This window comes from Musca domestica, unplaced genomic scaffold (genome assembly GCF_030504385.1).
Source record: "Musca domestica strain aabys unplaced genomic scaffold, Musca_domestica.polishedcontigs.V.1.1 12, whole genome shotgun sequence".
Taxonomy (NCBI): Eukaryota; Metazoa; Arthropoda; class Insecta; order Diptera; family Muscidae; genus Musca; species Musca domestica.
The window spans coordinates 2,694,811-2,718,120 of NW_026712155.1; the positions used below are offsets into that span (position 1 = coordinate 2,694,811).

The 23,310-nt window shown below is 34.9% G+C and overlaps 2 protein-coding genes across 8 annotated transcripts in view; both read right to left on the bottom strand.

The window, feature by feature from the left end:
- Positions 1-18,681, bottom strand: part of LOC101892971 (diacylglycerol kinase eta) — a 116,891-nt gene extending 98,210 nt beyond the window's left edge. For all 5 annotated transcript variants that reach the window (XM_059118083.1, XM_059118081.1, XM_059118084.1 and 2 more), the window contains exons 1-3: positions 18,357-18,681; positions 14,711-16,133; positions 4,583-4,693 (exon numbers count right to left, since the gene is read on the bottom strand). In XM_059118083.1, the coding sequence (XP_058974066.1) occupies positions 4,583-4,693; positions 14,711-14,929 (330 nt within the window). In that variant the 5' untranslated portion in view covers positions 14,930-16,133; positions 18,357-18,681. The remainder of the gene's footprint in view (positions 1-4,582; positions 4,694-14,710; positions 16,134-18,356) is intronic.
- Positions 18,682-18,832: 151 nt separating this feature from the next.
- On the bottom strand, positions 18,833-20,915 carry LOC101892679 (pyridoxine/pyridoxamine 5'-phosphate oxidase). 3 transcript variants are annotated; one of them, XM_005184763.4, is made up of 5 exons: positions 20,728-20,915; positions 20,531-20,584; positions 20,300-20,456; positions 19,184-19,640; positions 18,833-19,127 (listed from the first exon to the last, which is right to left on the bottom strand). In XM_005184763.4, exons 2-5 carry the CDS (start codon positions 20,556-20,558, stop codon positions 19,062-19,064), a joined length of 708 nt encoding a protein of 235 aa, XP_005184820.1. In that variant the 5' UTR covers positions 20,559-20,584; positions 20,728-20,915; the 3' UTR covers positions 18,833-19,061. The 3 variants fall into 3 exon arrangements, with proteins under 3 accessions (XP_005184820.1, XP_011293047.1, XP_005184819.1); XM_011294745.3 differs by having other exon boundaries at positions 20,531-20,657; XM_005184762.4 differs by having other exon boundaries at positions 20,704-20,915.
- Between the last annotated feature and the right edge of the window lie 2,395 nt (positions 20,916-23,310).

Genomic DNA, 23,310 nt, shown 5'->3' on the forward strand with positions numbered 1-23,310 from the left:
GTTTTGACCGCTATTTAGTAGAAACAAACTCGCATATTTTCCCCAACTTAATAGGTGGCAACAATAAAATGACACTCTCAATATTTTTTGTAAAAACTCTCATTTTACCAAGTCTCTCCTTTACACACACACACACTCTCTCATTGTAAATACGCTATATGTATGTATAAGTATCATGCATTTGTTTTCCCCGGCAAAATGCTCACGTGTCTATTTGCTTCTTTTCTTTTTTCATTTTCTCTATTCCAAATTTTGTTTTCAGGTAAAATAGTACGGCATGGTGAGTAGAGGTGAAAACGTAGTAAACACAAAACACGCGCTAAAATACTACGACTATCGACCACATGGCAAGGAGTTGCATGCAGTACACTCAAAAAAAAACAGGCCTATCGTTAAGCCTCAGGAATCTATTGATTGGACAAACATGAAATTACACACACACACGCCAACAGGCATTTCATTTATATACAACCTGTTAAAACTTTGGAAAATGATGACTTTATAAATAACCAATGATAAGAAGGTATTAGTTTTGTCAAAAATTCAATTTACAATTTTTAAGGTTTTATGCTGACATATTTCCTTTCCTTCCCCCCCCCCCCCCTCTCTCTCTCTCCCCCCACCAACATCTTTGATACTTTGTGCCTTTGGGGAGGTATTATAACTTTTAATCCTTAAGCCTGACGAAACTCAGGTGTATTCTTTAAATTGAAATTGGTTTTCTTTTACACTTTGACGCCAGGCACACACGCATACACCGAGTTATCATCACACACGTACGTACGTACATGCACACATACACGCAAACGAAAACCATAATTTCCTTTATTGGCTCAGCGTAACGGAAAGAACGTGTAAAACAAACCAGATCCCGTAAAAGAAAATGTTATGATTTTTTGGATCACTTTACCAACAACAAAAACAGCAGCAGCAGCAGCAGTAGCAACAACAATAATAGCTTATTTGAAGCTTATTATATTGTAATTTTAATACCCATCAAAGGCAAAGAGACAGAGGCAGAGCGCATGACATGCTACCGACCGGGACATTTATACGAGTCCACCGTGGCAGCATGAAAATGTTATTATTTTGCCATAATATCCTTAAAAATTGTTGGATGGAGGCCAAAGGACATCGTGTGAGATTGGGGGAGGGGCAGAACGATGGTTGTTGACAAAGATAAATAAACAATTATGTTCAGAAAATATAATCACTCCAAAAAATGTTCAACCATGTAAATGCCCTATCTCCACAAATGTAAATACCAACAATAGGACACGGCAGGAGTGGAGGAGGTTTGAAGAGTGTGTGATGGATATCCTTGATATCCGGCAGCATTTTTAAGCGTTATCATAATACCACCAAGTGTTTGCAATTTAAAGTAGCTGTGTCATTATGTGTGACACGTAAACGAGTGTGTGTGATAAATATGTATTGTAATACTTATAGGGAAAAGGATGCGCTATGTAGGAAGCTTGTTCGACAGGAGGAAGTTGCAAAAAGTCTTGAGATTTTAAAAAACGAATTTAAGGATGACTATTTTCACGAGACTTAAGCTTTTTCAAAAGATGTTAGGATTGTAGGGAGTGGTAAAAATGTGTTTCTATGGTAATATTGATGAGAAGTAGAGCTAAAAGTTGATTTATCTGTCTCCCAAAATTAAAAGGCCGAATAGTTACCCAATTTTAGCGATGACTCAAGGCCTTTTGAATTTCGAATTCGAGTTAAGAGTGAAACTGGCTAAAAGACGAGTGGCAACACTATCTGAAGTAGAAAAAAACAAAATGGAAGCAAAACTCCCAGGAGTTGAAAAATCAAAACGAGAAAAACTATAATTTTCGGTCTCGCTCGAATAGAGGCGAACAAGAATTAATCGTTTAAGAGCAGGGGCAAAATTCGTTCGTAAACGAATGCACCGGCCCCTTGTTTATATTTTTTTATCTTCTTTATTTTTACATTCCAGCTCGCGAGCAGGTTTCACTCCCGAGTAAAAATGAGCAAATCAGTGCTCTAGTCTGCAAATCGTTCTACTGAAAATTTTTCTATAGAAGATTGCCAATATAGATGAAAGGGGACGTGTCAAATTTTTGTGGAAGACCTCAGAATCTTTATGCGGAAGATCTCAATATCTTGTAATTAATGACCTGGAGATGTTTTAATAGGAAATCTTGAGGCATTCTTGGAGAGAATCCTAAGGACTCTCTGGAGAAGATGGAAAGATCTTATCTAAGGAGGTCTTTAGGTTTTCTTAAAATAATCTGCAGATTATCTTAATGAAGATGTTTCTTATTGATGATGTGAAAAACATTATCGTTGTTTATAAGATTTCCATATCTTCTATAAGGAGAACGCCAGATCTTCTTATAGAATATCTGGAGATCTTTTAATTTAAGATATGAAATTGTTACCTTAGAATATCTGAGGATCTTCTTTTAGAAGGTTTTCTTCTAGATAGATATTCTTAATGAAGACCTGGAGGACTTTTGATAGACGATCTTCTTATAGAAGATCTGTGATGCTCTTACAGAATATCTAGAGAATTTCATTAAAAGACCTTAAGACTTTCTTACAAACGATCTGGAGTTTTCCCTATAGAAGACCTGAAGATCCTTCTGTAGACAGTCCTTTTGAGGATTTCTTGTAAAGGATTTAAATATATTTTAATTGACTATCTAGAGATCCTATAGAAGATCTATGGATTTTCTTGGAAAAGGTTAGGTGATATTTTAATAATAGATTAGGAGATTCTCTTAGAAAAAATGTGGAAATTTGAACTGAAGGTCTCATAGAAGATCTGAAGGTCTCATAGATGATCTGAAGGTCTCATAGACTATCTAAAGGTCTCATAGACGATCAGAAGGACTTCATAGAGAGCCTTCTTATAACATATCTGTAGATTTTCTTACAGAAGATCTGAAGAAATTCTGATACAGGGTTTGACGATCTTCTCACAGAATATGTGGTTATATTATTATAAAAAATGTAGAGATCTTTTGAGAGAATATCTGGATGCCTCCTTGAAAATGATTCGAAAATTTCCTTATCGAAGAATTGGAATAATATCCGGAGACCCTTTATAAAAGATATAGAAACAATTTTAATGCAAGAATTGGAGATAATCTTTTAGAAGAATTGGATTTTTCAGAAGATTTGACAACGTCTTAAAAAAGAATCTGAAATCCAATATAAGACTAAACAAACATGCGTGTTGATTTCCATTTGTACATCGTACGAGGTTTCCAATTTGGTCCAATAATGTGGCTTCCTGTAATGTCAATATATCAATATTTATCAGGTGGTAAAATAACCTATATGGATGATCTGCATTTAGTATCTAATACTGTGGTTGGAAACTAGGTACCGTCATATGGGAGCTAAAAGTAGATTTACATTGATTATATGGGAGTTAAACTAGCCTCTGACAATCCGAAATTTCAATTTTCAACTATCTACCCCTAATGCGGCTATATCATGAATTCAAAAGCCGGGTGGACATACGTTGATCATAAATACTTCGGGGTATTGCAAACTGAATGACAAATTTAATATTTCTTCCATTTTAAGGTACCATACCCAAGTAAAGAACTAAGCTTGAGTTGCTCAACCCACGTATTTGCAAGTTAAATGCCTAATTATTAAAAAATATAAAATATTTTTTTTTAACAATTAGGCATTTGACTTTTTTATATTTCATAAAAATTAGGATTGACCTTGGAAATTTTCATTTTCTGAATTATGGGTTAAAAATCTTTTAAATTTGGTAATATAATGTAAATATGTTTGCCCACAGCTTTTATTTCTACCCAACTCTTTCTCTTTTAGTGATCAGGAAATTTTAAAGAGTAAACATCATTTGCAACAAGTTTTCCCGTTGTTAGGTAGCAAAATGTTTTTAATTTCAAGTTTAAGCCTCCGAGTGCAATTTACACTCATTTGCCTTCATCCCGGTTGACATTTGATATTTTAATGTCATTAAACAGAAGTTGTGCTAATCAAACAGCGCACATTTCCAATTAGCCAATCGACAAAAGGCTCGGGGGGAGAGAATAATACCTGCCGTACAGGATGTTTTTCTAATTGCAGTGTTTCCATTTAATGTCTGTTTTCCATAAGCCAAAAGGCATAATCAGGGAAATACGGATGTGACATTTATCTCATGGCTACACAACCCCATATGCCATAGCTGACCACAACCGATCCAAACCACCAATGGTATTTTTTTCATTGCCATTCCCATTTCCATTGATGGATGGATAGATGGACGTCATAAGTTATGTTGGAGCATTTCAACGGATGCTCTGATATGAAAAAAAACAAACTTAAAGCAGTTGCAAACTAATTTATGGGCTTCCTAGCCGTTAAAGAAACATAAGAAATGCATTTGATAAGTTGGTGGTTGGAAAAACAAAAACTAAAGCCCGGGTGGGCGTCAATTGTTGTTGTAAAACAAAATAAATAAGCAAAAATCCTCTAAAGTTGGCCCCTTCCAGCCCCTCAACTGTTTTCCAAGGAAGCCGAATAGACTGTTTTAGTTTGAGAGCAATAGTTTAACGTTCAAATGATGGCTGTGCAAAATACTGACCTTGGGATCTTTGGCATAATAAAGTTTATTACGTTTCAGGCGAAAAAACCGTCGACGCCAACGCTGGAACGACCATGTTTGTTTCAGCAGGAAACCTTCCTTGATGGCAACCTAAAAAAAACACACACACAGATGGAGGGAAGAAAGAGAACAAACGAAATATTAAATTAATAAACAGCAATTAAATTTAGTCGCATTAAAGACAACAAAATGTAATTGCAATAAAAATGAAAAATGTTATTTGGGAAAATTACATATCGAGAAGATGGAGAAGGTTGTTAAAAGTAAAAAACTCAAGAAAAGTAAATCTTCTTTTTTTGTTGATAATGATGACAAAAAAAGTTTATCCTTACTTCCACTAATACTTGGCCTGTCTATCCCTGGCAATTGCCTTCGTTTGTTTTAGATTGTATGTTTACATTTCGACTTTACTATTTTCTTTGGCTTGGGCCATAAAACGCTTGATTGTGTGAAGGTTTTTTTTTTTTTTTTGTTTCTGCTCCAATTATGTGAAAAATATTCATTTTCACCTTTAAATGCTTCGCTGGCTACAGTAAATAAATGTTTGTAAAATAAATAGGTTTTCGTTACACAATGGGATGGATTCGATCAATTTTGTATTACGATAGGAAATATAACTAGCAAAAATACGCATACGAGGATAATCCACTTAACTTCAGACTGCTGTCAGTTCAAACCACTCTTCCGACAGCTGTTAGAATTTTTCTAGTGACAGCTCATTATATTTTTTACAAGCGTACAGAAAGAAAATATACTTACAAGAGCTAAAAAGTTGCTTCGCTTGGCCGAAAGTGGTGAACTGCCGAATTTGGTTTTCTCCGACGATAAAATATTCGTTGTCCAGCAGTTTGTAAACAAACAAAATGATCGTGTTTACTTGCCAAAGAGCTAATTTTTTTTTTTTTTGGATCGGGCAATAAATAGACATATACTTTATTTACAAAAACACATGGACAGACGGACGGATATGCATAAATCGACTCAGAATGGGATTCTATGCAGATCAAAAAAATGAATTATGGGTCTATCTCGTTTCTAATACTCCTTAAAAAAGTTCGCTTTAAAAATTCACGAGTAAAGGTAGGACAGTTCTTGAAAAAATATCCGTTAAAAATTAACACCATTCCGATATTCCTGGAAGAATAGCAAAAAAGGGGGCAAATGTCTTTAAATATCTACGATTAGATGTACAGAAGTCGTTGAAAATATTCAATAAAAATCCACAATTTTAGACATTTTTCTTCAAAAATATTTCTCTTAAATTTCAATATTAAAGGTAAGACAATCCTTGAAAGAATATTCTTTAAAAAATTAACAATTCAAAATCGGCATAAAAGAATAAACGATACTCGTCGATCAAAAAATCAGTTTGAAAATACGCGACAGCTCCTAAAAAGGTTCATAATTTTCATAGTCCTTCAAAACTTTCCTCAGAAAATTAAAAAAATAATCTTAAGAATCACCATTATAGCTCTGATAAATAATCAAAAGACATTCTTTCACAAAATTCATGTCTGATAACCCTTCAAAATATATTCTCAAAAAATATCTAAATTATTATTACGGGATGTTTCTTTAAAAATTTCCTAAAAACATTCCCCATTACGTCTATATTCTTCAATATTTAACTATCAAGCTCCGAAAATCCTTAAAAAAATAAATTCTTTAAAAACGCGGTACTAACTCTGTTAGTCGCTCAACATATTTTGAAAAAAAAATCTTAGTTCAGCCTACAATGATTTCGAAATTCATGGTTATAACATAGTTTGTCCTTCAATTTAGGTGCGCAATTTCGATTGTCTTGAAAAATACAAATAGTTTTAGATTAAAAAAAAATATTTAAAAACCTGTATTTCGGATCAATTTGTTGAAAAATGACCGACATAATTCTCATTTTATATCATACGCAATCGATAATGCCCTCCCACACCCCATTGTGCACAGCAATAGCACCAAAACGAAAAATAAATGATAGAAATATTGACTTTATTGTTTACTCAATGAAAAACCTCAAAGACTCCTACGAAGGATGTTCGCTTTTGCCATGAATGGGAACGGAGTGTTGGAAACCTTGTCGGTTACCCCGTTTAAACAATAAATACCCTCGTTCCATTTCAAACTATAAATGGCGTAAAGTGTTGCTGCTAAGACCCGACGGTGTGTGGCGAACGAAAACAAAAAGAACATGGCCAACAATTGATTTGTATCAATACAGCGTTTTGTTGTTTGCTCCTCCTTCTCTCTTCTTCGTATTCATTGCTTGCTTGTGTGTGGAAGATACACTAACATTTTTTGTTGTGTAGACTATTTTCCATTTCCATTATTTATTGGTTTTCCAATGGATTTGTTTGTTGTGTGGTTGTGGCAGTCAGTCGACTACTACTGTCGAACAAAACATTTACACAGTTTGGTTGTGTTTCGTTGTTTGTTTTTCTTGTCGATATTGTATTTCCGTTTTGTCTGAGATTTTCAAAGGCAACAAAACGAACAAAAAAATATAACTGTCAATGAATGCTAAATAAACAAAAACAGAAATCATAACACCTACTTCTGATACACGAGCATATCAATATTTATTTTTGGGTTCTTTGCTTCGTTGAAGTGTCATTATGACATTCTCAATCAAATTTAAATTAGCTACTCGAAGTGTGGTTGTCTGTTGCTGAGAGCTAATTGTAGTAGTTGAAAAGTTTTGCTTATGCTGGGGTTTATTTTTGACATTGATTCACTTGTCCATTGTTTTGTCTGTTTGGATTTAAATATAAATAATAGTATAAAGGCTGTTTTGTTTTTGTTAAATATTATGGGATAAAATTAAGAGAAAAACGGAAACAACTGAATAAATTTTTTTATTGAACTTCAGCCGAACCATCATCATATTAAAATATTATAAGTTTTATTTTATGGACAGCATATTAACAAATATTTGCCGCAGAAACGCAGAAAGAAACATATTATGGGTGCGTATGATCAATAATTTATTTGTCATACGCCACAACGGAAAATGAACATCTATTTGGCAAAAAACAATGTGCACAGACCAAATTCACGTGCCTACCTAACTGAGATAAGGGGTATTGATATCCCCTGGATTCAAAGGGGGAATCCCCTGCACACATAGGGTAATTCAATGGAACCATGGGGGAAATCCCCCGCACTCATAGGGAGCATCCTCGAGCTCATAGGGGGAAACACCCGGTCTCTTAGGGGGCATCCATAGGGGTAATTCTCCAGACTCAAAGGGGGAATTCCCTGAGACCATACGGAGAATTCCCTGGATACATGTACGGAAAATTCCCTGGATACATGTGGAAGTCCACTAGGCCTATGTAGGCATCCGCCGGGTCCATAGGGAGAATGGCATCCAGTTCACCCCCTTCTTCTACATGTATTTCCTGGCATCCAGCTCGTCTATTTGTACTCCCTTTCATCCAGTTTTTCTACATGGACAACCTGTAACCCCAGTTTCTATGTTTGGAGTTTTTTCATCCAATTCGTCTATATCGACACCTTGGCATCCAGCTCGTCTATATTTGCTGTCTGTCGTTCTTTCTTACATGGACTCCCTGGCATCCAGCTCTTCTATATGGACTCCCTGGTATCCAGTTCATCTATATAATCTCCCTGGCATACAGCTCCTCTATATTTACTGTTTGTCGTTCCGTTCTTTAATGGTTGAGATGTAAAAACTGCAACCAACGTCAGACTGCTGAAATTTCTAAGGCCGAAGTCAAGAAAGTAGACGGAAGAAAACAGCAACATCAGCAGATATGGCCGAAAAATTGCTTGCGAGCTGAATATATCGAAATATTCCATTCGGCAAATATTGAAAAATGAGCTCGGGATATAGCCATTGAATTTCCAAAAAGTGCAAGAACGTACACCCAACGCTGCAACAGAAAGAAAATAGACTCAAAAGAGCTAGAGAGTTGCTTCGCTTGGCCGACAGTGGTGAACTGTCGAATTTGGCTTTCTCCGAACAAACAAAATGATTGTGTTTACTTGCCAAAGAGGTCAGCTGAAAAGGTGCACCTTCGGTTGGCCAACAGAACTTAAGCGCCAGCCATGGCGACGGTGTGGCCGCCATAACAGCCGATGGTCGCTCTCCGCTCGTATTAATCGACCGTGGCATCAGAATAAATGCCGAATTTTATCGAGAAAATATTCTGGAGGGTGTATTAAAGCCGCAAACATTTTGGCCGCAGACCTTGGACATTCCAACAGGACTCAGCACCATCGCACTCAAGAATGGTCACAAAATGAAGTTCCTCGCTTCATTTCCAGCGCACAATGGCCACCAAAAACTCTGGATACCAATCCGTTGGACTATTGTGTCTGAAGTATTATGGAAAGCAAGGTTGGCACTAAAAAACACCAAAGTGTCGATCACCTCAAGCAAGCGCTTCGCCTGGAATGGGCCAAAGTACTGCAAAGCAACATTCGGGCAGCGTGTGACGGTTTCATTGGCCGTTTGATGGCCATAATTCGTGCCAAAGCTGACCAATTCGAATAAATCTAAACTTATTCTAAAATTGGATGCTATTTTCCAATTTTTTTGCTTTTATTCATTAAAAATAAAAAAAAAATGTGAAAATTATGGCGTTTGACTTTGTTGCATTTTTTCTCACGCATATGGACTCACTGAAATTAAGTTCGCCATTGCATTCCCTGAAATCCAGCTTGTCCATATAAACACCCTGGTGTATAGCTCGTCTACAAGGATTCCCCGACATACAGTTTTCTATATGGACTACTTGTCAATCAGTTTCTATGTAAACTCCACACATAGAAACTGATTGACAAGTAGCATATAGCTCGTCTAGATTAACTCTAGCTCGTATACATAAACATATACTTATATAACTTGATATTTTTTTCCTTTGTCATTTTATTTTTCAAAAATCATCTGCAATAAAATCCAACATTAATCAAACATTGAATTCATTTTATGATTGCCTAAAATATGGAAAATAAATATTAACAAGAATTCATTATGAATTGCAAACAACTTTTTGTTGGTCAATTCAAGCAAATACTTCCCCTGTGGGTTTTCTTTTGAAGAATATGGTTGACTTGCTGCTTTTCCCTTGGAAAGCTTAGCCAGGAAACTATTTTTTTGTGTTTCTTGGTTTTTTTTTTTTTTTGGTTTTGTTAAAATTTTTGGCCAGTCAGCCTGTCAGCGTTTTGGTGAGTTTGTATTTCTTTGCCGACATACGGATATGAGTTTGGGGTAAGTGACCCAGATAACTTAAGTTGCCAACAATATGGGCAATGGACAATGTGTTTTTTATCCCCTCTAGGCATCCATTGTGAATTTGCTTTTTTCTTTTGGCTAATATATATCGTTTTCTGTCACACATGATTGGGTGGGCAATGAATATGGAAAAATATACATAAATCGTATGATAATATATGTTATACTGGACCGGAAATGTATTCGATGAAGTAATTTCCATAACGGATACTCTTACAATTTTGTATAAATACATATACATTTTATGATTTGGTACTCGAAAAAAATTAAGAAAAAAATCTCAGAACACAAAAAATTTTTTTACGACCTTACCAGAAATTTGAGAGTACTTCCATTTATTTGTAAATAGAAGTTATCAAGAATTCGGATTGGAATTTTATGCTTGTGTCCGACAAATATTCCAATGCAATAAAATTCGTCCTTGACTGAAAAAGACCATTTCAACTCAATTTGCCTTTAAATGTAATTTAAGTAGAACAGTTTCAGAATTAGAAAGCCTTCAAGATACTCAAACAAATTTGAAGGGGTAACTGTCTATATGACGGATACACTAGTAAAAACAATTTATCTGTCATTAAATTTTTCTCTCAATTTTAGCAATACGTTGAACTCTTAAGAAGCCTCTTACTTGAAAAACAGCTAAAAATATTCCCTTTACACAACATTTTTCTCGTCTATTGTTGAATAACAGAGAATCTGGGGGTTTCATTTCTATTATTTTTTGAAAATAAAGTAAGTCAAATGTTTTCTTTTGATCATTTTATTTATGATATGTGGATATATGTTGCCTGGTCACGTTGTTATCCATATCCACGGAAACATCGCAGGCCAGTGAATCAAAACTCAACGGATTTCCTTTTCACTAATTTTAAAAAGGCAATACTATCTGAGCTCATGCTAATGGAGTATAAATAAATTTAAATTATATATAAATTTGATTGCTGAATTTTTTAGTTTATAGACTTTTTGTTTAATGACTATACCAAAGTTTAGTTGTAATAAAAGGGAACACACGTTTATCTATATGTGTTCATATGAACTCTTATATATGTGGATACATAAAAAGCTAATAAAAACATTCGATGCTCGCTCAACAGGTTTATCTAAAGCCGTATTAATGCACCAAACAACGGCTATAAAACTGTGCCGCATAGGCTTTATTTATTTACCAACAGCAACAGACACGTACACAGACATATGTAAGTGTGTGTGAGTATGCTGAGGTAGATAGTATCACGTTTGTCACATGCTAAAAGCCGATTTATATATTTTTTCTTCCTTTTTGCTTGTCGTCTTTACTACGGTTTACTTACACTAAGACATGTTCGTAACTAAAGACGGTTCGTTTAAAAGTCTTTTTCTCTTTTCCGACATGTTGAAACATAGGCAGCGGGAAGGGAAGGTATCTACGTTTTTTTCTTCTTCTCATGGACCTTTTTCTCATTTAACATTAAATTTGGTCGTTCCTTCGTTTAGACTGTCTTTACCGGGTATCCGGTCGTGTTGTTGTTTTTGGGAAGCTAGAATGTTTTTTTTTTTTTTTTTTTTTTGTAAAATGACAAACAAGAGAAAATTTGGCAGAAGAGATATAGAGGAAAATTCACTAAAATTGGCGCGCAAGCTTTTTTAAATATTACAACAAATCAAAGCTCTCCGAATGCCGGTAATTTGTTGGAATTTTATGCCCATTGCATTGTAGGGTGCAGTTATTTGCTACAATGTGCAAATATAACTCAGATGATATACAGTTCTGCTTTATGTCTATAGAGAGTAGGTATATATGTTTTGAGACGCCAAAATGGGCCTCGTCGAAAGAAGGGTTTTAGACCCTATGTCTCTTTGCACAAAATCCGTTTTAGGATGTCCATGACTTATGTACGACGGACCGCACCATAACTCTCGAAGGGAGCAGCAGGAGATTCGGTCCAAATTTGCGACATAATAGCATTTTTCCCAAAACATGGAACAAAATCAATTGTTCAGAGGTCTTTCTTTTTTTTGGATAGCTGGAGTGGAGATTCGACCTTTGTTTTGTAGTTGGAAGTGCCACTGTTTTTTTGTCACCGTTTCTCATTACGCGGGAAGATAATAGCAAGTTTATGTTTCTGAAAAAATCGCTCAAATTCGAGTATAGACTAAAACACTCCTAGGAGTAGGAAAGACAAAACCAGCAAACTCTACATAGTTTTCCGTTTCACTCGAATAAGGGAACAAAATTCGTTCGAAAACGAAAAGATTCTACTCTTACCGAGTACTCCTTTAATTTTATATCATACCGTTGTTGTATTTCAATGTATGCGTACTTTCTCAAACCACAACAGCAAACTAAACAAAATCAAACCGGTTGACAATCCTTACCAACAAAGCATGTGATAGAATTGTTGCTCTTGTACACAAAATTCAGCGGTCCCTTGCTTTTACTGTTTTTCTCTTCTTTGAGTTTGTACCCGATTCCCCTCCCCCACATTCACAGCAACTTCAGTACTGGTTTGCTGATACATTGTTTCATTTTTACTCGGATACACTCTCAGAGCAAACGCTTTCTCTATCTGTCTCCCTATTTCGAGCGATTGTGTTCCTACTCAAATTTTTTAAACAGGAGTAAATCGGGACCGCTCGCTAATGAGTTAGGAGTAAACTCTGTATAAAACTCCCACTCTCCGAGCAATCCCGCTCGTGAACAAGTGTCACTCCCGCTTAGTTTAGGTAAACGGAAGCTCGGTTGTTTAAAACACAACCACTCCACTCGGAGACCTGCTGGCCCATTTTGTTCATTCTATTTAGAGAAGAAGAAGTCCAAAAATAAAAGAAGGAAAAGTTAGAAGAAATAAAGGAAGAAGCGAAGAGGATGAAAGTGTATCCACTTTGTGATCATGCCATGACAACTGGCTTGGTTTCAGAAAAAGAGGTTAAGTCGGGTAGAATTTGCTTACCCAGTAGCCTCTGTCTGACTCCATAAAGATTTGCACAGTGACAGGGTAAGTGCTCCACCGTCTCGGTTTCCTCTTCGTCCTGACAGAGCCTGCAGTATTTAATGTTGTCGCTCACCACATTGAATGTTACGTATGTTACAATGTCCCGTAATTAGGCCTACCATAAGTTTTAGGTCAGATTTCGTCAAGGAGATGAGTGATGTTTATCTCCATTCGGAGATCACTGCACATATTTTTTGGGAGATATTGGATCCATTACCCCTTCCAATCAGCCAGTTCTGATTGAATCTCCTAAGGTATTGCTTATGTATTACTTGGAAGAAGTGACACAATGATGGCTTCACGGAGCCATCGGTCTCTAGATGTACTGACTCAGATTCTGCTCTGGCCAATTCATCTGCTGAATCATTGCCGGATATGAACAATAACTCGGGACCCAACAAAGTTTGTCAGATGTCTTAAACTTTTTCAGAGCATTTCCGCATTCCAGAAGAGCCATAGATTTGATTATAACAGAATTAAGAGCCTTCAACGGCGCCTGACTATCGACATATACAGTCACCGGTCTGTTTAGTTCATTGATTTTATTTTCCAATAGCTCAGTGGCTTTCCTGATAGCAAAGATTTCTGCCTGAAAAACGCTGCAGTGGTTGTTTACTTTAAAGGATATTCAATCTTTCACAGAAGACTCCAACTTCCGTGCCACATTCCATATTTGAACTATCGCTATAGACAACTATACCGTTAAAATGTCGTGTGTTCCGGATCCAGATGTCCCTCTTAGGTATATGGATGTCCAGTGATTCGAAACTTTGCCTGGGTAATATATAATCAATAATTACAGCCCGACCTCCTATACTCTCCACATACTTAAGAATAATAGAGTATTCAAAGGACTGACTCCGCCACGGACCACCCACTCCGAGTAAAAATGAGCAAATCTGTGCACAGAGTAAGCTTGAATACTAACAAGTCATTACTTTTGGCCTATTGGTAATGCAAAAAGTAAGTAGTTGTCATTACTTGTAGTAGCGAATCTGACACATATACCTACAAAAATTAATCTTGCGATTCATACAGTCCGCAATGCGTAGTTTTTCGGAAATAAAAATGTAAACAAACTAAATAATGCTAGATCCTCTGAAAACACTCGTTAATAAGGACTCATAAAGTTCTATGACAAGGAACGGGGAATACGAACGCTTAGTGATGATTTGAATAAATATACTTTATAAACAAACTATTTTATCAATATGTTTACTATCCGTATTGTTTTAAAAGTTTTCGATGTTGCATTTTTTATTTTAAGGACGAAGTATTTTAAAATGCTATCAGAGCTATGCCCAAATCGCCTAACCTCAAAATTACCAAAAATTTATTGATTTGGTTGGAAATTTGTTGGAAACCTTAAAATTACGGAAAACCAGGTGACTACATTAAAAGGTGGACCTACATTAAATACTTGAAATGCTAAAAATGAGAATATATCGTTCTGTAGAGGTATACAAATTGACATATAATCTTACACTGATCAGGAATATATAGTATACTTAATGGTGCCTCCGACGAATATTTCGAAAGGTTGCAATCGAAATGACAACATTTTAATATTCCCTCCATATTGTGTTGGAGATTATAAAAATTTAAAGGCTATCAAAGTTTTACTCTTAAAGAGATATATAATATCATTTAAGGATCATCAGATCTCTATGGCTCCTGCTAAACTAAAGCAAACAATTGTAAGACATATCTACTGAGTCGAAGAGCTTTTGAGAACAAATGACCATGTTCTTAGAAAAATTAAAAAACAACAACAAAAAAGGAAGGATACACGGTAATCACACAACAGATCAGAATCGCAAGAAAGTTTTAATGAGACAATGAATATCCAAAAAAACCGCACACACAAAAAATTCTTACCGAACTGTTAACATTGCGTTTCGTCGAAACACGTCGGTGAAATATTTTTGCTGGCTCAGCTTCAATTTCCGATTCTGAGGATTCATCTCCAGGACTAATGGCAATTACCGGTATGGGTATGGGCGATACACTGCCGGAGCTGCACGCACTACTACCACCACTGCTGCCACGCAACGCTGAGTTCGTTGCAGCAACACGTAGTAGTCCCTGATTAGACATTCTTTCGGCGTTGTTGTTGCTGCTCGTGTTTCTGTTCTTGTTGCTTGCTACGTTCTTTTGTTGGTAGTTGTTGTTGGGTCACGTTGTTTGGGGTTGCTATTGTTGTAGTTGTTATTATTATTCTTTCTTTTTTGCTATCTCCTTCTTTTGTAGTCGGAGAAAACAATTAAATTTTAAATGATTTATGGCATAATTTTCGGGGAAGGACCGGGAGGGACTTATCACAAATATTGTATACATACAGGCAGCATTGTATTGCCGTTTATAGTTAATTTTTATAAATACGATTTTTATATATTTTGAAGGTTTTAACTTAAAAATGCAGTTTCATTTATTTCTTTGGTATTCGAAAACATATTCCAAAGACGAAGAGAATTGTATGTTTCCGCTTTGAATTGGAACCGAATGTAATTTAATTTAATACAAAAATCACATGTCTTAACAGGTATGTACCATATAATTATTAAATAAAAACACTCACACACATACATACATGTACATACACACGAAGGTTTACACTTATTTCAGAGTATACTATTGGTTTTCACTGCCATGGATGATGATGGTGATAAAAAAAGACTCCCATGCTTTTTTATTCTGTTTTTTTTTAGTTTCATTAAAGTTTTGGTAAATTTTATTAATAAAAATCGTTTGTATATCTCTAACTACAGTTTAATTGAAACATTCACAAAAATATGTATGTAGGTTTACGTATAAAAATTGTAAAAAACATTGGCTTTTTTATATCCACTTAAATCGATATGATTAATAGGGTTTTCTCGTTTTTGTTTTTCTCAGCGCAGAAAACATTTAAATGTATTAAGATTTGTCGGGTTGAATTAGTTGACGGTTGGAAGATGTCCAGTTTTTGTTTTCTTTTAATTTTTATTATTTTGTTATAACTTTTTTTTCAGCTCCAAAAGATTCTTAACTCACACACAATTTCAAGACCGCAACCCTCACTGAGCTTTTTTGTCTGTAGTCAGTGAGTGGTTGTTTGGTTGGTGTACATCGGAAAAGTGGCATTCTCCTTTTTGGCCAAGCCATACAGCACTGCAAAATGCTTGAGTTCCATGGATGTGAATGTATGTGTGTGCGTAAAATTGTTCTCTTCACACTCACATTGAGATGAACTTTCTCTGGTTTTGCTTTATTCCCGGTTTGTTGTTGGCTGACTTGGATGGATGCCTCAGAAAGTCGATAGCTAAGTGTGTATGTATGTGTGTGTACGCGTACAAATGTCAAAAAGAAGTCAAAATATGATTACCATGGTACAATATGTATAATAAAAGCTGAAAGACCAAATAAAGTTTGGAGATGCATTCGGTTAGTAAGAAATTGGGTCATTATTTTTTTTAAAAATCCCAATGAATTTATATCCTGCTATAGGTGCAGACCGATCATGCAATATATCATTACAAGGTTCTATACAATGTTCTAAGTAAATAACCTCAATTACTTCAAAACTTGTGTAATAAAATCTTGTCATTTAAAAGAATTGTTCAAGGCCTCCCTAGAGCTCTAAGGATGTAGATTTAAGGAAGTCAACCCAGGGGTGTGGAACCATAATTTTAAGAAGCTAAACCACGTCTTTCTTGCCGGATTTTGAAAGAATTTCCCCAAGCCTCCCGGATTGGAGAATTGCAACAATAATAAAAACAAATTTTCCCAGACATAATTTAAAGAAAATATTCTTATTAATTAAACTAATAAATAATTCACTGTTTATCTGCTTTTTTCAAATGTTTGATATTTAAACATAAATGAAATATTTGATTATTAATTAATTAATTTTCTTTAGTCACACATAAATAGATCGAAGACTATACATTGTATCTTTATTTATTAAAATATAGTAATATATAAATTTCCCATTGGCAACTCTAGGTACTTTTTCTGTTTTATTGTTCTTTACACGTTTTTTTTTACATCAAGAAGAAAGATGAACAAAAGATACAAAATAGTTGTACACAAGCACAGAACTAATGGGAAAACACAAACAACAAATAACTTCCAAAGTTCAAAAACCCTTAGAAGTCGTAACATTGCGACTTTCGGCATTTGCTGTGCAAGTGTGCGAACAGTAAACAATACTCTCTTCGACGCTCACCCGGTAAGTAACAGCACTACTTGGCTGAGCATGTGCTATGTACTTGAGGGAACCACCCTTACACGAAGGCAATACCTTCACACACACCAATACTAAACACCCTTCGGAAGGATAACAGAAGCAAAACAAAGAAACAAAAATAAAAACAAATAAACCACAGGCTGTCAAAACATTACGAGGACTCCTCCCCACACCCACAGCCCCATTTAATGCAATTATTTTGCTCACTTTGCAGGAGTCACTCAAATGTCAGCACACTTTGTTAATTATCCTTATTAAGGGAGACAACCCAATTTTAAATTATTTAAGAGTTACTACAGTCCAATAACAATCCGTTGATTACGAGCATGCATGCCTACATACATTACGATAAAACGACACATGTCCTGTGTATTGTCCTTTATTATTAGTTGATGAAGAACAGCGACCGCGTCATTGGCAAAGGACATTGCATTGTAACTTCGTGTAAGTGGAAAATTGTGTTTTGTTCAACCAGTAGACCATACAACGGATTGCAGGCAATGGGCTCAACATTAGAGTGGAATGCACTTTGGATGACGAAAAAAGTAGTTTTGAAATTCAATGAAAGCACAACCGGGAAGCTATCAGAATAGGGATCCATTTTAAGAACTATTGCAAATATTGATATCTATTGAAAAATGCGACCCAAATTTTAAACAAATCGTAAGATCGGAAACCATTTTTATATAATAAACCAAATTTTAAATAAATCTTAAAATCCGAGGATAATTTTATAGGAGAGTCACAAACACATGAAATCATAGGACTATACAGAAAAATGTGTGCTAATATGTGGCTAAAATACTTCATATTTCATGGACTATACTAAAAGGTGGATCCGTAAAAATGTTGGTTTCACTCCAATAACAAATTTTAGTTGATTCATCTGCAAAATATGGCTTTAAACCTTCACTGTAAACTGTAGGTCTCAAATTACAGGCTGTTATTTGGGAGATTATATCTAAAACCTTTAATATCAAATTTTGATAGGTACGCAGTAAAAAGGGAGTAATGAACGATGGGAATTATGTCAATAGTACTATCTACATGTCTAATATGCGAATTAGACCCAGTCAATTTTACTAAAACAATATTTGATATCGAATACGAGAATTCGTTTAGCGTCAATATATAAACTAATTGAGACTTAGCTACAAATACAGTCACATCAGAATATGCTGTAAAAATAAGCCCGTAGAGAACTGGACTTACATTATGGGATTTGTAAATTGGAAATATTAAATAGGAAACATTTTTGATAGTTCTTGCCCTTTAAATAGTTATGTTTATGGGTACCTCATTTTTTCGCAATCACACTTAGATCCACTGGAAAACTTCATTTGTTTCATATTTTTCTCCTTTATATATGATAAATGTGTCTTCTTCTATGACATTCCAATTGATTATTGTCGATTGCTGCCTTAAAATTCACTTCTTTATGTTCCGTGAAGTATTAAAAATTCTGTTGAATATTATTGGCGATTTCCATTACTGATTTAATTGCAAAAGTTTGATGTATATTCACATAAAAACACAATTTTTGTTTGTTTCTAAATAAATGACAATATAAATTACTACAAAGAAGTACTGAAAATTTTAAAATTGTTTTTTTATACCTGTTATTGGATGCATTATTTATTAATTATGGAAATTTAATGTCGTTCTTATAGTGCTTGCAACGATAATTCACTCTTCGCGTATTCATAAAACCAGGAAATTGCCGTAAAGAATTAGTCATATACCCACATTTCTTTGTTTATAAACAAATGCGATTTACATAAGCAATGTTTTATAACGTTTTATTCCACTATACTGTGTGAAATGAATTCTATAACAACAAATGTTTGTCAATGACAATTATTTACAATTTTATATACATGAAAATATAGCCAATATCATAAAATATATTTACATATATGCCTCTTTTTGTTTCAAATGTATATTTAAGAATATAGAAAGATTTCAATGTATAACAATAGTAACTTTATAAATGCAAACTGCTTAGGGAGCTAAACGTTCATAGACCCAACCGTTTTCAGCAGGATGTACCAGCACATTATCAATTTCCTATAAATAATTAAAATGTTAAATGAATTGAATAATCAACGTAAAGAAAACATTACCTTTTCCACGCCAGAGTATTTGCGGAAAACAATGCGATCATGTAAACGATCGGTCTGGCCTTGCCAAAACTCAATTAACTTTGGCCTTATCAAATAGCCACCCCAATTCGGCAATGGTACTGCCTTATCATCACCTAATTCTTGTTTTATTTTCTTTTCTATTTCATCTAAATGCTTGCGTGATGGTATTCTTGAGCTTTGTTCTGAGGCCAATGCACCAATTTGACTTGCCCTTGGGCGTTCATGAAAATATTTCAACGAATCTTCTTGGGGAATTTTTTCAGCAACACCCTCAATGCGTATGGAGCGTCTTAGTGGGCACCAATATAAAGTCATAGCCACATTAGGATTCGAAGCAATGTTTTGAGCTTTACGACTGCCGTAGTTGGTGAAAAATGTAAAACCTTCATCGGATATGTCTTTGAGTAGTACAAAGCGATTCGAAGGACAGCCATCACTGAAGGAAGAAAATAAAAACAAATGATTTTTTTAATGAATGTATAATATGTACGGGTACAAACAACTATTAAATGATCGAATCATCAAATATATCTTTGTTCCGCTGATATGAATTGAATAGAATTGAATAGAGATTAATGCATCACAAATTAACCAAACTCGCACTCGGCATAACAATGACTAGCTTTGATATAACTTTCTAACCAATTCAAGAGTTGCTCCTAAACGAGACTGAAGTCTTTCATACCCTCTACGTTAAAATGGAGGGATTTAGTTAACAGTCTATAGTCAACTATAAAGTCTAAAGTCACTATATAGATGTTTTTAGCAACAATTTATAAGCAAATAAGCTGTAACTTCGCACTTTGATTTCTTTCTGGTTTAACACCTCTCGAAAAAAAATATAGAATATTAGTATAGCTCCCATATAATGGCACCTCAAGATCTTAATGGATGGCATAAAACTCCCGGCTCGGCCGAACTTAATGTTATTTTTAATCGTTTACAGCGGGTTAAATTGGAAAATATCATGTACTGTACACTACATTTTGTACAGTACTCCATTGTAACCTTGCTGCATTCTTAAACTACTCTAAATCATATTTTATTATCCACAACACCTACACACGCCACTGTTTTGTTGCTAATTTTACTCACCTTCCTACTGTGGCCAGACTGGCTGCATTTGGTTCAATGATTTCCTCCGTTTGCAATGCTTGATTCATCCATTCTTTAAACAAAGTTATGGGTTCTTTAACGCGAATATTCTCTTCAAGAAAGGCTTGCTTCTTTTCCATATATTTCAAGCGTAGAGCTGTAACGATTTAAAAAATAAATATGTATTGAAATGGGATAACAATAGCGCAAATTCATTGGTGCAATCAATACCTGACAATGGGACATTGGCAGCCGACATTTTCCGCAGTTGTATTAGTAGCCTCACTGAAATTATTGGGAGATGAAGAAACGAATTGTATTAACAGGGTAAATAGAAGTCTTGAACTGAGCAAATAATCTAAAACACATAAATTTATTAACAAAACGAAACGAGTGATTCTTACTTGCCGCACTTATCTTGTGTTTACCTTTTTTTGTTGTTGCTTAGGGGTACACAGGTCGACTTTCGCGTCTCTCTTCATGAAATTTTATGTGTGAATTCTTAATTTGTAAATTGTAGCAGTAATTTATTACAGAATAATCTTATTGAAAGGTATAAACTCCTACCCGTAACTGATTTTATCTTGTCACCTTCTTTTATATTTACATTTACAGATGCAAAGCTGTACCAAATGTCAATCATTCATAGGGTTTTAAAGATCGAATAATGCGATGCAATGTACTCTAGAGCCATCTACATGCGAAGTCATTGGAACTGAGCAATAAAAGCGAATGACGGTTATAAAAATATGTTTTGAACAAAGTGTGTTGCAATAAATGAAACCCTTAAGTTTAAAAATGTAAATGCAGAGTGAATGATGATAGAGATACATTTATAAGAAAGAATACGAGAAGATTATGATATGAAATATGTAAATTAAATTCGGTTTCTATAATTGTGTGAGTTAGACAATATGCACTTATGGCTATGGTACAATAAAAAGGTAAGGTAGAGCTATCAGCTGATTAAATTTTTTTGCCCGACTTCTGTCAATTTTAAGTCTGTTCCAGAACTGCAATATACGACAACCGATTTTCCTTCTATGATGTCGGGAAAAATTGCAAAACTAGTAGATTATTGCAGGTTCTGGAAGCGCATTTGTGTATGAATTTATTGTTTTGAAAAATAAAAACAGAATATTTTCAAAATCAATGATTTGAAGACGCGTAGATTGCTGGACGGGCATTAAAACTATTCGCCAGTTTTGCCATGGAATTGAAAGATAAAAATGTCTAGATCATATTTTTGAAAGCCATATTTTGAAATCCAGGTAGCATGGAAATTTGAAAGGAAGCTCTTTATTGTTATTCACTTACCGATTTCCTTTTTAAGGCAAGTAGGTGTTTTTTACGAATAACCGATAATAAATCATATCCATTCTTTTTTCTTTCCTGATCTACAACATAGTTAACATCAGTTTTTGACAAGAAAAGCAGGTACACTTATAAGAAAAGTATTGAAATTTTGCATATCTCTTGAATGTTGATTGACAAAAATCAAAATTTTGTTTACTAAGCTTCCACTTAATTTACCCATCAAAAGCTCTGCAATAAATTATTTTTTATTTCATTATTAGCTACTGGAATGACCAAAAAGCTTTCGAAGCTCCATGAGGAGTATACCGCACTACCACCACTCAATCAGTGGCAGGCAGGCAGTATGTCAACAAAGAGTGTAATAAATATGACTATAAAAGCAAAGAAACGATGTTAAAAATGCGTAAAGACGACCTAACAAAGTATGATGAAAAAAATCTACGGCAAAAGGACGATGACAACAAAAGCACCAGCTCTTAACGTTACGGTGAGCTCAGAGCATTCTCGCTCGGATATGTGTGTCAAGTTATGTGAAAATATGTGAATGTGTGCAAGTGTTTGTGTGCACTTGTTTTTGGCAGCGCTGCCAAAAAGGACAAGAGCATGAACGAAAAACAACAAAACAACTGCGACTACATCAAATCCATACAACGGCAACAACAAACGGATATCAAATCTAGAGCACTGTTAACGTAAGAATAACTTTTAGGCCATAGAAAAACAAAAAACAAAAAAAAAAGAGAGAAACAAAAACACAATGTGTGTGAGTGTTGTGCACCGCACTCACACGGGCAATGCTTACTGTATTAATATTGAGAAAATAATAGAACCAGTTGAAATGGAATAATTAGAATATATTCTAATTGAATTAAAATGAATACAAAGGGTCCAATTATTTTAATAGCTAATTGATATAGCAGCATCATTCCAAAATGGGCAGAAATTATTTAGAATTCTTAGCAAGTGAGAATTTTGAAAAGGGATCTTTCTCGGACACTCGAGAACCTAAATTGTTGTTCAAACCGTTGCTACGATGGTGGAATGAACCAAGGTGTGATTCGCACAAAAAATAACTTCTAAATTTGTATATGTTCTCACAATTGGACCAACTATCCCCGCCATTTTTTATACCCTCCACCATACATAGTATGGAGGGTATATTAAGTTTGTCACTCCGTTTGTAACTCATCGAAATAATCATTTTAGACCCAACAAAGTATATATATTCTTGATCAGCGTAAAATTCTAAGCCCTGTCCGTCTGTCAGTCTGTTGTAATCAAGCTACAGGTAAAACGAATTAAGGTAGGAAGCTAACATCTAGCATGGATCTCTCTTTTGTCAAGTTCGACGATGTGCTATATCGGTCCACGATAGTCGGTATTTTGGTGATTTTAGCTACATTTTTCAATGGAATAGTCTCAAATTCTACACAAGGAGTCCCTTGTGAGGACTTTATCCCCTGAAAGAGAATTGTCTATATAGGTCCACGATATCGTATAACCACAATATAACGGTATCCCATGATATTCGGTATTTTCATGATTTCAGCCACATTTTTCAATGGAATTGTCTGAAATTCCACACAAGGAGTTCTTTGTGGGTACTTTATCCCTTGGAAGAGAATTATCTATATAGGTCAACGATATCGTATATCCCTCATATAACGGTACCACCCGATATTCGGTATTTTGAT

Excerpts from the sequence above, each read along its gene's own strand:
- LOC101892679 (XM_005184762.4), bottom strand. Across the intron at positions 20,457-20,530 it reads TGCCAATGTCCCATTGTCAG|CTCTACGCTTGAAATATATG; the intron begins GTATTGATTGCA and ends AAATCGTTACAG. Across the intron at positions 19,641-20,299 it reads AGTCTGGCCACAGTAGGAAG|TGATGGCTGTCCTTCGAATC; the intron begins GTGAGTAAAATT and ends TTCTTCCTTCAG.